The sequence below is a fragment of the Falco naumanni genome, chromosome 11, assembly GCF_017639655.2.
Source record: "Falco naumanni isolate bFalNau1 chromosome 11, bFalNau1.pat, whole genome shotgun sequence".
NCBI classification, from domain to species: Eukaryota; Metazoa; Chordata; class Aves; order Falconiformes; family Falconidae; genus Falco; species Falco naumanni.
Genome location: NC_054064.1, coordinates 5845324 through 5861293, shown reverse-complemented (window position 1 = coordinate 5861293; position 15970 = coordinate 5845324). Strand labels below are relative to the sequence as shown.

General features: G+C 45.7%; 2 protein-coding genes across 9 annotated transcripts in view; one reads left to right on the top strand and one right to left on the bottom strand.

Annotated features, from left to right (window-relative positions):
* Positions 1–360: 360 nt before the first annotated feature.
* On the bottom strand, positions 361–6051 carry LOC121095391 (transcription initiation factor TFIID subunit 4-like). 6 transcript variants are annotated; one of them, XR_005830088.1, is made up of 3 exons: positions 4581–6051; positions 3699–4235; positions 361–2632 (listed from the first exon to the last, which is right to left on the bottom strand). XR_005830088.1 is itself a non-coding variant. In XM_040610117.1 (3 exons), the coding sequence occupies exons 1-3, from the start codon at positions 6036–6038 to the stop codon at positions 2567–2569; spliced, it is 627 nt and encodes a 208-aa protein (XP_040466051.1). In that variant the 5' UTR covers positions 6039–6051; the 3' UTR covers positions 361–2566. The 6 variants fall into 6 exon arrangements, 1 of the variants encoding a protein (XP_040466051.1); XR_005830090.1 differs by lacking the exon at positions 3699–4235 and having other exon boundaries at positions 361–994; positions 1856–2632; positions 5604–5999; XR_005830091.1 differs by lacking the exon at positions 3699–4235 and having other exon boundaries at positions 361–2009; positions 2093–2632; positions 5604–5999.
* Positions 6050–15970, top strand: part of COP1 (COP1 E3 ubiquitin ligase) — a 127751-nt gene continuing 117830 nt past the window's right edge. For 2 of the 3 annotated variants that reach the window (XM_040610114.1, XM_040610116.1), the window contains exons 1-4: positions 6050–6648; positions 12756–12815; positions 14297–14394; positions 15751–15827. In XM_040610114.1, the coding sequence (XP_040466048.1) occupies positions 6308–6648; positions 12756–12815; positions 14297–14394; positions 15751–15827 (576 nt within the window). In that variant the 5' untranslated portion in view covers positions 6050–6307. The remainder of the gene's footprint in view (positions 6649–12755; positions 12816–14296; positions 14395–15750; positions 15828–15970) is intronic. The other variant, XM_040610115.1, reaches the window with a different exon arrangement.

Sequence of the window (15970 nt, the reverse complement as noted above, 5' to 3'; positions counted from 1 at the left end):
ATCTTACAGCTCATTTTTTCCAGTCTGCCCCTATAACCGCAAAGACCAGGTACGCACTTCCCTAAAAATACTGCAGAGCAACGTGGCTCAGGGAAACACCAAATCTAGGCAGCCGGGGCTACAAGAAAATATCAGCGCTCACAAGCCATGCAGTAAATCCTAGCAGGTGGCAACACTGAAGACAGATGACTTTTGCTGTCTGTAACATAACAGGGGAAGTTCACAGGAGAGAGCAGCACATGTTAACGCTCCAAAAAACAATTGCAAGCCACTAAATAGACCTGTTCCATACTATAAGGGCACATAAACTACTTCAGTGTCAATCATATTTTGTGGGAAAGAAATCACCCTTGACAGAGATGCCAAATTCATCTTTATTAAAAGGATTAGTGCAGTTACAGAAGGAATGAATTTGATCATGTCTGTATTTAGGCATAGTGTATTAGCTGAGAGTGGGAACCATAGCAGGGGCTGAGCTTGGCCAGGTTTTAGGGGGTGTCAACGGTAGCAGCTACGCTGGGTAAGGAGCAGCCTCGCCGCGCCACTGCAGTGCATGAGAAACAGCAAACTTCGGCAGAGCTGCAGCGTCCTGAGACCGACCTGGGCTTGCACAAGCCGAGGCTGGGCCAAGCACTTGTGAGAGAGAAACTACCTCTAGCTCGGCTTATGCCAAGTGGAGGGTTTGGTTAATATTTTCCTAGAAAGCCCACTCTTTGAATACAAGGTCAAAGACTCAGAGCAAAAGGACGTGCCATAAGAGAACCTTCACTCTACCCCCGGGCACATGCATTACAGTGTGGTGTTTAATAACAAGATGGTATCTTCCTTTTTCACTTCTAAAGGAAATTTCATAATTTTGAGCAGTGAATCAGGTATTTCTGCTTGTGTAAGTCAGAAATGAAGTCAAGCTCCTCTGTAGCTTTGCTTCAATGCACACACATTGAAACAGCAGTTGCATGTGCATTTCTTTTGGGGTCTTTGTAGCGCCTGGAAACTTTGGAGACAGTATTTCATTACAGAAGAATCACCAAATGATTTAAACCTCATTTTAGTTCTATCAAGTCAAATGCCTCTTCAGAAGACCTGAATGATGTAGTTTGCAGTGTAAAGGTGACATTTCTCCCAGACACTTGTTTGTTTGTTTGTTTGTTGCTTTAAAGGATCAGAGCTTTTTAAACATAGCAGTAAATGTTAATATTTTATTTTGCTGATTCTTCATTTCTGAAAATGGTTACAACATTTTTGCTCAAAATCTCTACACCAACTTGGAGTTAGCCTAAGGCCAGTGCATAAAATTCCGTCTGCAGGTGGCAAAGGTGTTATTATAAAGCATTGAAAGAAATAATTTTTTTTTTTAATAATTCTGTATAATCTTAACTATAATAGATGTCGCTAAGCATCTTCCTTCCTGCCACTACTTGCTTCTGCATTACTGAACTAGAAAAGAAATTAAAAAAAACAAAACCAGTCCCCCCAATTCCTGCTGCCTTCATATCCCATGCAGCCTGAGTTAGTTTGAGTATTTTAATAAGCAAATATTTTCTCACAGTCAAGTTTCAAGTGATGACTGTGCATGTACCTGAGTTGCTACAGGAGCCATTAACTCCTGCCCCTCTGTCAAAACGCCATCATTAAGTGCATTGTGCCCTTTCCTCAGAGGCCCTCCCCTGTGCAGGTAGCAAGTGGGTACTGCTGCCCTGCAGAGCAGATGTGTCTGCTGTGGGCAGGGAGTGCTGAGCTCTCTTTCCCTGCCCGACCATGCCCTCCAGATCCCCACACCTGTGTCTCACTGCAGGAATCCAAATTCAGGGAGAAGTGTCCAGGTTTCTCCCAGTAAACTGGGGAGGGAGCGTACCTGATGGTTAGGAACTGGGTCCCCTGGATAGCTTTGCTGCAGGTTTCTTTAGGAGAAGTTGCTGACAGCCTAATTTTCAGATTTATGGAGCATTAAGAGTTCCCATCGACTCTGTAACCAGGTGATGAATCTGTCCACGCTTCATTTTTCTCAGCTATAAAATGGGAGAAATGGCATTTCTGTCACTGGCTAGCTGGGAGGTTAATGCAATGATTATTAATAAAGGACTCTAATGACCTCTGGAGCAGCAATTCTCAAGCCAGGGTGGCTGTTCTGAGCAGGGGCTGCTGCGTTCCTGAACAGACTAACGGATCCCGGTGAAAATTAGGTGGTAGCAACGGGCTCAGAAACGGAAACAGAAGTCATTTTCCTCATAAGTCATCAGCAGTCAGGAACAGAGCCCGGAAGGTGACTGTCACTTCCCACAAACATCTGGCTGACACATCGCTCTGTGCGGAAGAAGTCTCAGTCTTGCTGCATGGTGATCCATGCAGAGTGCCCTTAATGATTTTGGCAACTGTGCTACCACTGGGTATCACAGCTGCAACTGCGCAGGTAAATGGAGCCGCAGTCGTAAAAGTCACAAACTCAGGGCTTATAATAAGTAGGATTTATGTACCCAGAAGAGCAGGATCTGTATCGCTATTAAGGTTCATTCATCTATAGGCAGTTCTTATCTGCTCCTTCTTTTAATGCCATGGGTAGAGATCATCATCCCTTTTTGCACAGAACTGGTACTTCATTGCTAGGGACACAGTCATCAACCGGCTTCAGAGGCTGGAAAACAGAGAAAAATAAAAGCAGATTACTACAGCCAGTCTTCCAAAACGTATGTCTGTCAGAAACCTATACTTTGTATAAAGTAACCACTAAGGGCTGTAGCTGGAGACATCTTACCCAGAGTAACTGATTTTTTTTCAGCCTAAGGGTTAGGCCAGTCAGGAATGGGTCATGTTTACCGGCTGGGCAGGAGGTGTTTGCCTTGCTGTGCTCCACACACCTTTGGAGGCAGATAGACATCTCCTTTAAGAGGAGACACAAAGGTAATTCCAGATTAAGCAAGGAAACACAAGCAGTCTTCTGGGGGCAGATCTGAGCCTAAACAGGACCCCAGAAAGACCTACTGAAAATAAAAAGACCTACACCAGGGCGCAGATGTCCTCACACCAAGAAACCCCAGTCTGTCCTGAACCCATCAGGAGTTGTGCTTCAATGCGGGATCCCAACCGCAAGAAGGTGCAAGCATCTGACACGCTGCTGGCTGAAGGAGACACAGGGACATGATCAGAGGGCTGAAGCACCTCTCCTCTGAGGACAGGCTGAAAGAATTGGGTTTATTCAGCCTGGAGAAGATGTGGCGCCGAGGAGAAAGGGGCCAATTCTTGAAGGGGGCTTGTAAGAAGGATGAGGACAAGCTTTTTAGTAGGGCCTGTAGTGATAGGACAAGGGGCAATGGTTTTAAACTGAAAGAGGGTAGATTTAGATTAGATATTAGAAAGTAATTCTTTACTGTGAGGGTGGTGGGACACTGGCAGAGGTTGCCCAGAGCAGCTGTGGGTGCCCCATCCCTGGAAGTGCTCAAGGCCAGGCTGGACGGGGCTTGGAGCAACCGGGTCTGGTGGGAGGTGTCCCTGCCCAGGGCAGGGGGTGGAACTAGGGGATCTTGAAGGTCCCTTCCAACCCAAACCATTCTACAGTTCTATGAAAAAAACTCTTACAGCTGATATATCATGTTTCACTCTGGTACCCCTGCCATAGGATCTAATAACAGCATTGTCGATACTTGGACTATATCAAATGAATTCTTAGACCTCATTTCATGCTAACAGGGACTGGAAGATACCTGACCCAGCAGTGCTCCATCCACAGTGAACTTTAAAACTGGTAGAGTTTATCCATGTCCTTTGCCTCACTACAATGGACAGGCGTCTAGAGGAAGTAGCATCTAATCTTCCCTCAGGCTGCAAACATTGATCTTGGAACTGGTAATGCAAGGTAACCCCAGGAAAAAAATATCTCCAGAAGCCTGAGGCTGTTCAGTATGCATCAGGGCAGTGAAGAGAAGGTCTTTGCTTAGAGGGCCTCCAAGAGCTCAGAATTATATCCTGAAGCTCAGGTATTAGGGATTTGGTCCTTCCGTGCTGAAGGTGCTGGATGCCACACTTGCTGCCAGGCCTGTGGGTTGTTGTGAAGGCCATAAGTGGGCACATATTTGATCTTTAACAGCATTTATGTGTCATTTTTTCCTCCCTGAAGCACAGTCAGGAATGGCAAGACTTTTCAAGGATCAGCCAGTATTTCAGTACGTGTGAAGCATCTAGATGTCCTATTGCCAATACTACTGCATTGCAGACACTCATCCATAAAGCTTTTGGTCCCTCTGAAAGACAAGGAAATGAGACTTTGCTTTCTCTTAGCAATAGGAAATATGATGCACACAGACCCAAACAGACAGGCTCAAATTTAGACAGTTCTTTTTTGCTCCCACTGAAAACAGGGGGAATTGATATGTTTCAGGGTCTTTATGGAGACCTGCCAGTCAGAAGGCTATTTATAGAAAGCAGGGGAAGACAACAGCTAAAAAAACCCCACCAAAACCCAAACCAAACCACTAAAAAGAACCTCAAAAACTCTAAGAAGGAAACTTTTTAATAACAGCAACAGAGTTAAATCATGAGAGTGACTATAATGGCAGATGTCAACTTGTAAAGGTAAGACTACTGACCTGGATCTCAAAAAGAAGCTGCCTTTGTATTTTCTGTCTTGCACAGATCCATGTTTACACACTAACATTCCTCAGAGAGACAGTTTGGGTTTTGTTTTGTCTTGGTTTGTTGGGTTTTTTTCCCCCCAACATTAGGGGTAAATACACAGAGGCAAATACCCAACGGTATTCAAGCAGAAGTTGAGAGGAGATGTCAAGAGGGGCACTCCACAGCTCTCCATGTGCAGCAGCATCTCCAGAGTGAATCAGGAGCAGCGTTTCCCTGTGCTCTCTTTGGGACACCTGTGATCCTCTTGTGATCCTCTGTCCCTGCCACCCTGCTGCATGCCAGAGAGGTCTCCTGACCAACACTGCCTACCTGAAGCCACCTTTTTTTCTCTCAGACCAGTTTTACCAGCTCTCATACTGGTTTTACAGCCCACTGAAAGCTCACTCTGCTGTCTTCCCTGGGAGGAGTGCCACAGAGCTGATCTCTCTGGGTGTTTTCCCATACCTGGGTTTAGGATTACCATCCTCAGGGAATGCCCTAGTGTTTCGCCGGCTGCCTCTTTAACCCTAGACAGGTAAAGCGGACTGTAGACAATACAGTTACTCAATGCAAAGCAGGCAATACGTTTCTATGGGTTGCTGGAAGAGAAATTATGGGGAACAGGTATCTCTGTGCAGTACTTCTGGCCTTGCCAAGTGCCATGGTCCATAAACCCTTCTGTTTGGCTTGCAGAAGTCAAGGTCTTGGGATGACGTTTTCCCTCACACCCAAAACATCTCTGAGGCATTGTTCGTTAACACTTCATTCATTAACTTAATGAATAAATGAACTGTATGCATTTATTCATTCGTTTATTTAATTCATAAATGAACTTTATTCATTAATTAATGCAGAAAGCAGTCTGCCCTGGCTTCTGTAAAATCACGGGCTACTGTAGGGAAGCAGGGACGCGCCGTGGGCCATGTCACTGGGATCCCTGCCCGCCCAGGCAGCGAAGGGAGCTGGCTGAAGCCCGGCGAAAGCCGTTAACTCACTACTGGAGGCCTTTCCGCGGAGCTGGACAGCATTCGGTACCCGGGGTGAGCCGTGCAGGCACAGGGCAGCTCCTCGGGGTGCACGGCCCAGGTGACAGCCGCCGGCGGGAGCGGCCTGTGAGGCACGGCGCAGTCCGGCGCCGCCGAGGGACTTCTGTGCGCTGAGGGAGCGGGTCCCTGAGGGAGCGACGTCTCTGTCGGGGGGCGGCCTGCACCGGGGCGGGCAGGAGCGGCGGGCAGCGGGGCGGGCTCGCGGCCCGCGGTCCCCCCGGCGCGGCCGGCCGCTGGCCTGAGTTCGGCGGCACGGCGGGACGCCCGCCCGCAGGAGCCGTGCGGGGCCGCCGGGGAGCCCAGGGCCCGCCGCGGCCGGGGAGGCCGGGCCCGACCCCGCCGCCCCGCCCCGAGGGCAGCACCGCCCCGCCCCGGGCCGCGCATGCGCGGCGGGCTGTCCGCCTGTCAATAAAGCTTGAACAAGCGCCGGGCCGGGGACGCGCGGGCGGGCGTGTTTTGTTGGGTTTTGGGGTTTTTTTTTTGTTTTTGGGTTTTGTTTTTTTTTTTGCCCCCTCCCTTCTCTCTCTCGCGCTTTTTTTTTTTTTTTTTTTTTCTTTGAACGAACTTTATTGTTCCCGCGGTGCCGCGCGCGGGGATGCGCTGAGGCCGCTCCGCCGTCGGCCCCGCTCCGCCCGCCCCGGCTCGGCCTCGGCATGTCGGGCAGCCGCCTGCCGCCGCACCCCGCCGCGCCGCCCGCCGCCACCCCGGCCTCCTCCTCTTCCTCCTCCTCCTCCTCCTCTTCGGCGGCCATGGCGCCGGGCTCGTCCTCCTCGGGCGGCGCGGCGGCGCGGCCTGTGCTGGTGGCGGCCGCCGTGTCGGGCTCGGGCGCGGGGCTGGCCCGGCTGGCGGCGGCGGCGCGGCCCGGCGGTGGCGGCGGCTCCTCCGCGGGAGGTGGCGGTGCGGGCGGCGGCAGCAGCAGGAAGAGGCCGCTGCTCACCCCGCTCTGCAACGGGCTCATCAACTCCTACGAGGACAAGAGCAACGACTTTGTCTGGTGAGCGCGATATATCGCGATAGCGGCACCCGCTACCCCGCTGAGGGAAGCCGGGGCGCCGCCATGCCGGAGGGAAGCCCAGGGGGTGGGTGATAGCGGCGGGAGGCCGGAGCAGCCGGCAGCGGCCCCTCAGGGCTCCCCGCGGGGAGCGGGGCGTTCGCACCTCACCTCAGCTCGCCCTGGCGGGGTCATGGCGCCGGGGGCTCCCCCGCTGCGGGGCTGGGGCCGCCTCTGGGCCCTGTGCAGCGGCGCTGCTTTCACCCTCGCTGTTCTTAAGCCGAATCGGGCTGTTCCTGCCAGGTTCCCCCCCGGGTGCGCTCCAGCAGCCCAGCGTTGCGGCCAGGACCCGCGGCGTGCGGGCTGTCCTCACGCAGCCCGGTGACACGGCCAGTCCGTGCCTGTTACCTGGGCCCTGTGGCGCCGGCGGGGCCGGGCCAGTGCTGGGGGACACGGCCCCTGCCGAGCCCCTCGCCGAGCCCAGGCCGAGGAGCCAGTGCAGGAGCTGGTGCCCCTCCGGCTGGGGATCCAGGGAGTCCCGTGGTGGTTGACAGATCCAGTGAAGCTGGCGCAGCTTTGCCTCTGTTGCTGGGAAAGGTTGGTTAGTTTCAAACAGCAAGAAGGTTTGTGTTGGTCTGGCACCTAAAACCAGATGAGCGGGAAACTTCTGTGATGATGGGATAAAGGTTTTTTCTTTTTTTTGAGGCCATTCAGATGCTGTCCTTATAATGTTCAGCCAAAACTGCAGCTTGTAGCTGGAAATACTCTTTCAGCAGACTTGGTAGACCAAGGCCTGCTGCAATGTGTGGTGGCTTGAGAACTGTTGGTGATTTGCAGTTTCAAAGAGAGCCCATTACTAACGGGTTTCAAACCTCCTGACATAAGGAATAGGTTTGACTTTTATAGCTGGTTGGATGTACTAAAATGTGAGAACAGAAAGTAGGGATAAGTGTTCACATCTGAGAGGCAAACAGTGAAGAGATACTGGAAAGAAGCTTGAGTTGTGGGGAAGTCATGTGTTGGAAAGAAACAGGGTGTGTTTTTTTTAAAAAAAAAAGGAAGAGAAATGGGCCACAGCTTCCCAGATGACATTGACAGCTCTGACTTACAGGTGAGGGTTAGATGTCTGATGTCTCCACGGGACAGGAATTGTCTCAAAAATATGCAGACTTGATTTTACAGCTTTGTAAACTGTCTAGCAGAGTAGGTAGCAAACATCCTTGCTACCAAAGTGAGAACCTGAAGCTGCGAAGAAGTTAGTGGCAGAAAAAACAGTAAGTACTTCTTACTAGTATTAAGTGATAATAAAAAATTACTGCTTATTACTGTAAGTATTGGTTTGTTCAGTAACAGATATAAGATGAGAGAACAGCTGTAATCAGCTGGCCTGCTCTGGCTGAAGGCTCTAGGCCATGTCAGGTGGATCTAAGGGCATTTGGTGTGGGAGAGGGTTGCATTGCTGTTGCTCGTGGGTTTTCTGATCAGAGGGGACAATGCAATTGCAAATGTCCATGTCCCTCTGTTCCCTTCACAGTTATACTCTGGCAGTAGTGGTCTACAACCATTGTTCCCCATCCCTTTCTAGTCAGCTGTCACTTCTTGTTTTGTTGTCTGTTGTAGAAATGAAGGTGTTTAAAGGGAAAATAACACCCATAACAAGTTTGTAGGCCAGTTGAAGTATTTAGAGATGGCTCAAAAAGCTGAGTTTCTTGTATCTCTCTTCCCCCCCCCCTCCCCCCCGCAGGTAAGTACTGTGCATGCTTCAAGGAGAACATGTAATTAGCTGTTCACTCCTCATTGAGGAGTGCTGCTGGCTGAAAAAGTGAGAGGGGGGAAAAAATCAACTGAGGTAATTGAGAAAATGTCCTGTCCCCCTTTTCCTGGTATTTGAGCTACATTGGGCATTTTGAAGTGCAGGTCAGACACTTTTAAGAGCAGACAATGATTATAGTTAGTTAACTTACCAGAGTTCTTCACTGCTGTGTATTGTTGTGGGCTGTAGGGGCTGATTGTTATGTATTAACACTAGCTTCAAGTTAATAGTAGTATTATTATTTTTTTTTTTAGTTAGCAATACAGTTATACAGTGCAGAAACAAACTCAACTGGGCAGCTCTGGAATTTTGAGCAATGTCCAAGAAGACAGGTGTGTGTGAATGTGCAGCCTTAAATAATTGATTTAAACAAGCTTTGGATATCTTGGTGTGAGAAGCAGAAGTTTACCATATGCTGGGTTGTTCTTTTTTTCCCTGTAAGGACACTTTCAAGATGCTGTCAGCTGCAGGGAACATTTGATAATTTTTCTGAACATGGGCTGTGAGTTGATGTTAGCCACAGCTGCGGACTCAGTGGTAGATTCAGTCTGTACCCGACTGAAAGTGGGAAAGCATAAAGAAGTTTGGGTGAGTTTCAAACTTCAAGGTACAAGTGGAAAGCCTGTAAATAGTGTTAATGTGTGCAACCTCCCTGCCTGTCTTCTGAAAGTGCTGTCTCAGCAATATGAGGCCTAGGTTTAACGTAAACATTGGCATACATTGCTAGTCTGGGTTGTGAAATGTTTAGCAAGTGTAGGCTCACAAGCTTGCAAGTGTGGTATGTATCAGCTTCTGACTGGAAATGTGTAACTCTAGTCAGGAAGGCAAATAGGCCTGACTTACTGGACAACTTCGTGGTAAAAGGGGAAACTTGTTTCTCTTACTGCAGAGTATAGAATTAAAGGTAGTTTGCTGTTCCTATAGCCAGGCCTCTTTCCACTTGCCTGAGAAGATCTGAAAGGGAATCCTCTGATCAGAGAATTTTCGCCTGTCCAGCAATGTAATTGCCCTGACATTACTCCCAAATAGTGGTTGACTAAATGTCTTTTAAACCAGTTACTATCTGCTTGGGTCCCTGGACGTGGCTGCTTCATACCAGTAGTTGTTTCTGAGCTCTGCCATAGGTAAGAACATATGGAAAAGGGGATGTTGCATACTGACCTGCAGGGGTACACACAACAAACTTATGTATGGGTAGGACTGTGTGCCATGTTTGAAGGTGGACTTGCAGGTTCATGGGTGTTTGAAACAGTTCTTACCTCAGGTAACCACCTGTTAATGCTAGGCATGGGCTGGTGTAGTTATTCATGTGTTTGTGATCTGGCAAACCCCTTTAAAGACTACTGCAAACTGACCCTGGAGGTCACAAGCTAAAACCACAGGGAGCTGTTTATGTACCATGTGTAATGATGGTTTTATGATCTGTTTTGTTGGAGCTTCATATTCAGTAGATACTAATAGTAGCGATCTTCAGCCTGGCCACCTTCCACGTGAAGGACAGAGCCTGCAGCAAGTCCTGCTCTATGTTTAGACCAAGGAGGAGCAGAATAGGAGGGAGAAACTGTAATAGGTCTTGTTTGCTGTGGAGCAGAAGGAAATCTGAAGTGTGTTTTAATTTTATAGCGACCACTTCAGCCAGGTGTTTGGGCAGCAGCAGTGTGACAGTAGTGCTCTTTTCAAGGCACTTCTCAACAGCTGGCAAAACTTAGAGGCATGAACTTGATTAAAATTATTTAAAAAATGTTTGAGGTCTACTGCATAGAGAAAGAATGGTAGGTCTTTGCAGTGTTGGATAAAAAAAACTGTTAGTAAATAAGGCAGTGACATTTTTGGCTTGCTGAAGTAATTTGCATCCTTTGTACTTGGCTCTGCTGTTTAAAACAAATAGAGTTAAGAACTATCTCATGCAGAGAAGCCTTGATTTCACCATACCTCTTCTCAGTTTTGGTGTATACTGCAAGCTGTAGTGTGTCTCAAGTCCCCATCGCTCCACTACTTTCTTAGCCTTCCCTGTGTGTTAGATTAACTTAAAACAACCGGTGCATAGCAACTTCCATGTGTTACAGCCAGCTTGGCTTCAGTAAATATTAAAAAACATCAATCTTGTTTCCACTTGTAAATCAGTTAGCGTTTCGGGGGAAACAGTTCTTAATGGAAACTTCAGGCTCGGTTAACAATGACCCTGGCACTGAATGGCCATCTTTGCTGGCTCTGAAAGCTTTTTCTCAACTATCTTGCCTCTGTCACTTCTCCAATCAAACTGGTGTGAAGAAGAGGAAGTTTGGGAAACCAGCCTTGGATGCTCATGTAACCCTAAGTGTGTGACTTCTTAAAACATGCCAGGCTAATAGAGTACAAAGAAGCCTAATTCTCCTCCTATTCATCTACCCTTTTTGGCTAAATTCAGTCATAATTTATTCTGACTAAACAGTGCCTTGGAACTAAATAACTTCTAACTCGGAAACACAGACTGGAACTTCTGAAGTTGGTGCTACTCAAGACAAAAAGTGCAGAAAAGTGTCTGTCAGGGTGGAAGAGCGACAGGTGCATGTAAAGTATTCGAGGTGGCTCAGTTGGTTCAGAGTAACATTCTAGTTTGATTTGTTTGCCTATACGTTGTGTTTATACAGACAGTTTGGTGGAATATTTAAGACAACCTGGTTTGTGTGTTACATTGCACAAACCTTTCAAGGCATCCCTGGCTTTCAGTTTGGTGATTCAGAGCGGGATTGCATTGGCAGAGGCCACAGCTTCCCTTCTGTGGGCTTAAAAATAACTATTTAAGAGTATTTTTCATCCCTATTTTTAAATGCCTAATGGGGTAACAAGTTTTAGTATCTTCTACAATGGATGACAGAAAGGGGAAGTGACTTCTGTGGAGTGCTAACAAGGGGAGAAATTAAGGTGCTCCCCTCCCCTGCCAAGCATTGCTTGCTTCAGTCTGATCTGGGTTTTTGATCTTGGATTCAAAAAGACTCCTGCTTTTCAAAAGTTAACAGTTTATTAACGGCTTATTCTGTGGGAACTGCCTTGTTGGCAGAAGGTGGGAGGAAGTTGTTTCTGAAGAAAACAAATGCTGCTGAAAACCTTTCTGAACTGAGACTGGTGTGGACATGTGGGAGTGTGAGGAGAGCATTTGGATGTCTGTAAGGGCTTGAAAGCAAGGTGAAGCTTGTGACACAGCAGGTACGTGTGTTATGTGCAGAATTGTGACGTTGCTGTCCACAGTGTCTCACTAGATAGCTAGCCAAGACCTGAAGATGAGCTTGTATGTGACGGAATATCTTACCAGCTACTGGGAACAGTAGCCATAGGAGTCACTGGAAGTAAGGCACAGCTCTTGTCTACTTCCATTTGTGTTTGTTTCCTTCAAATGTCATAGCCACTTGATGAGACTGATTTCTTCCACTACCCATCTCACTGAATTCCTGTCTCTTGTCGTACTTGGGTTCCTGTAGAGCACTGCTTGCTTGTACATCCTTCCGCTCTTCAGCTCCCTGCTTGGTTTTTGGTGATCCCTCCTGGAGGACTGGCTGTGCTTTGGTCACTAAATAGTCTTGGAAAAAACTAAAGCTCTTGTTTCCATTCATTCCTCTGTCTTCTTATGAACAGACCCATATTCTACCTTTCCCATCTTCTCCTTTGACTTTAACGCCATGCTTGACTGTTTGTTCTATCTTCTGGTTGCACTGTACCTTATTGTGCTCTTTAGCAGCCTCAGCCCTGCCTGCTGCCTGGCAGTGCTCTGCAGGCACACCTCCCTTGTTGGCACCTTCTCCTACTTATAATGTCATGCAAACAAGAACTAATAACTATTTCTTTTCTGCTCTGCCTCTTTGCATTCTTTTTTAAAGTTATAGATAGCTATTGGCTGAGAAAAGGAAGAATAAACTAATTTTGGTGTTATTTATAAACACCTTATGTCTGTTCATGTCAAAACCAGTTTTTTTACATTTTGAGAGCTAGTACAGATGGTTAGAAGGTTCTTCTGCAACCTTGCTTGTTGAAGGCTTTTGGGGGTTTGCAACTGTTGAAAGCTTCAAGACTGAACACTTACCTGGTTGCTAATTGTAGCAAACTGCAGTATCATTCTGAGTTCGAAAAGCTGTTGATTGCCCCTTTTGATCTCTATACTACCCAGTTGCTGTTGTACTTGTGTGTCCTCTTTCATTTTACAAATAGAAAATATTCCCTAAGGGTGATTAGGTGGCTGCTTTGAGTTAATAATACTTTCCTTCCTTTTTTTTTTTAACATAAAAAGACAGCTTTGTGATTTTTGGCTTTGTTTTGTTTTCAGCCCCATCTGTTTTGATATGATTGAAGAAGCCTACATGACGAAATGTGGACACAGCTTCTGGTAAGATTACTTTTTTTTGTATTGTGCAAAATGTCCATCTCTTACAGCATGTGTGGACTGACATTGCTGTGAATCCCTTTCCCTCAGAGTTCTTGTTACTTTGTCTTCTATCCCTGCATTGAAGAAAGAGGTTGAAATAAGATTTTAAAAGATGAGTACCAGTCTGGTTAAAGAAAAGTAGTCTTAGTATTTAAAACAAAAGATGTTGTGCTACCATATTTCCCCTGTAAAGAAATAAAATGATCATAAACTTCTGGTAGCATCAGAAGAGTTTGTCAACTTACCTGTATTGGTCCCACCTTTTATAGAGGTCCTGGGACTGACTGTTGGTGTTGGGAGGTCCTCCTTGCCTTTGTGCAAGACCATATACAATTTGAAGTGGCTTGCACATTGTCTGTTGCAATTCCCTCTCAAAAATTGAGGAGTATGCTTCAGACTTGTTTCTGTTGTATTGAGTTTACCCAGGGTCCACTTATTTTTCAGTGTTATCTCTGCCTGTCATGAGGAGCGAATGTTTTGTGGAGAAGTTAAAAAAACAAAACCACACCCTCCAGGGGCAGGTGTGGAACCATGACGTTTTAATGTCAAGTGTGTTAAATTCTCATAGTGTCCATTAACTAGAAATAAATGACCTAGCTTTTACAAGAAGTAGTATTTTAGTAGTGTAAACCACTTCCTCAAGCAGCAGATTCGGTTGGCTTTCAGAAATGCTTTGACCTGCAACAGGTAAGATAACAGCTGATTTTGTGCTTTCTATAGTAACACTTCATCCCTGTGATCTCTAACTTTTTTTTTAGAAGTCCAAGATGAGAAGCATTCAAATATCTTTATTTAGAAAGAGCAGAGCAACATTGTCACATGTCTTTACCAGCAGTTGACATCAAGCTAGGTTCTTGATATGATGCTTAAATCTGGTACTATAGTGCATTTTGTAGTTACTCTGTCCCTCTGATAGCTAACAGCTCAACAGAGAGCACCTCTGAAGTCTCTGGTGAGAATATAACAGCCAGAGAGTGGGGGGGGGGAAATGTGAGAAGTTGATGAAGGTGTTTCCTCTGCTCAATTTCCCAAAATGTGTAATAGCTTTTAATGTCACTTGCTAAGTATTTGGCTTATCTAGAAGAGTTGCTTCTGGATAATGCAGTCTGTTAGCTGTACCTGTAGAAGAGGGGCATGAATTTGAGAGGGAAGCGTGGCTGAAGTATCCAGTGTCGTCACAATCCTCAGGGAAGTAAGAGTGAAGTACTTAAATACCTCTTGTAATCCTTGCCAAGAAACTTTGCTGTCTTTCTGCTGTAGCATGTTCTGAGTTAATGTTGGAACATTTTGACTCCACTGTAGGATCTTGGCAATGCAGCTGCTAGCTGGCAAAGCAGAGTACCTGTTATAAAAGGTTGATTTTACTTACTTACTTGCTTATGTTCTGTTCCTTCATGTTTGCTCACTTGTTTTTGTTTCTTGTTTTTTACATTTTTAAACAGCTATAAATGTATTCACCAGAGCTTGGAGGACAACAACAGATGTCCCAAATGCAACTATGTTGTGGACAACATAGATCATCTCTATCCCAACTTCTTAGGTGAGCTCTAGGCTTGTTTGCATGAGAAACATCTTAGTTTTTAAAGGAGTCAGGCACTTATAAATTCATTCTATAAACAGCTAGCTTGTGGATATTGAAAACAAAATCCAAACATCAGCCCTGTGGTCAACTGTGGGTTTTATATATTAAAGAGTGGTTAGTGGTGTAAACTGTTAATACTCCACTACCTCTAGTAGTTCTGTATGCTGAGTTGAAGTAGTGACACTGACTTGCTGTTTACATGCTAAGAAAGGCAAAATGAAGATGTTTTTCTGATGGCTAGAGATCTGAATCTGTATTTACTTTTGTGGTTTTTTTGCACTCGTGTCTGTCTTGTTGAGAACATGCCCTGTTTACAAAGCATGGGCACTGGGGGGGGGGGGCGGCGCACGGCGCAAATTGCATACTGTGCTGTTTTGGCTACTGTAGTAAGGTCCATGTGATGTATGTATGTGTAAATTGGAGAGAAAATATTCATGCACATACCTATATGCAATCTTAATTGTTTGCTTTGTGAACAGAAGAAGGAAATATTCCTAACTGGAAATAGAACTTAAAACTTAGTTATGGGAAGAAAACATCAAAGGAAGCACATTGCAATGTGGAATATCAAAACTAAATCAAATCTTGATTTCATGTGCTGGGATACCACCCATTTAATAGTAAATAGATCAAAAGCCACACCTGCCAAGGAATGCTTAGGAAATGAGCATCCTGATTTAGATCCAGACATGTTGTGCCAAAGATGGTGCTGAGGCAGATCTGGAAGTATGTGTTAGGCTGGAGAACATTGCTTCCATGTGCCTGTTCAGGGCTTTGAGGGCTGTGTTGGAGGTGGAAGAGCTTGTGTCTGTGTGAGAGGGGTTGAAGTTATCTTTCTCTTTGCACCATTCACTAAATTGGTGTGAAATAAAACTGTAGCAAAAATATATCTTTAAAAATGCACATAGTGATTAAAGGAAAAAGTTCTGTTCAGCTGTACTTGTTCTCAGCCTGTGATAAACCAGTTAATGTTTTATCTCCTGCATACTCTTCTGTGATATACTTCTGCCTTGGAGTTGAAAAACTTTGTCAAAGAACCATGGGTGCTTAGCAAAAGGAACTGAAGTAATTTGGGGAACGTGTAGGCTTTGTATGAGTTGATGATTTTAAGATAATATTTATATACTTTACAAAAATAAACTGAGGAATAAATCTGTGAGGATAAAAGCAGAGGCATGTTCTACTGTTTTAATTACTGATAAACCTACTGTGGAACTAAACTAAAGTAAAAATATAGAGGAGGAGTTTTGTACTGGTGGTGTTAACTCTAAATCCATCCCTTCTCTGACATCCTAATTACTTATATTTTTTTAGTCAATGAACTTATTCTTAAACAGAAGCAAAGATCTGAGGAGAAAAGACTCAAACTGGACCATTCAGTGAGTAGCACCGTATGTTCCAACTTTCTTACTTTATATTTATTTTATGATTTTGTACAGCAATTGTGTCATTACGTGGCTTACTTAAAAGAAATTACACTGTTGAGCTGATGCTTTAGCTTGCTTCATGAGGGAATAATAGCAATATCAGTGGC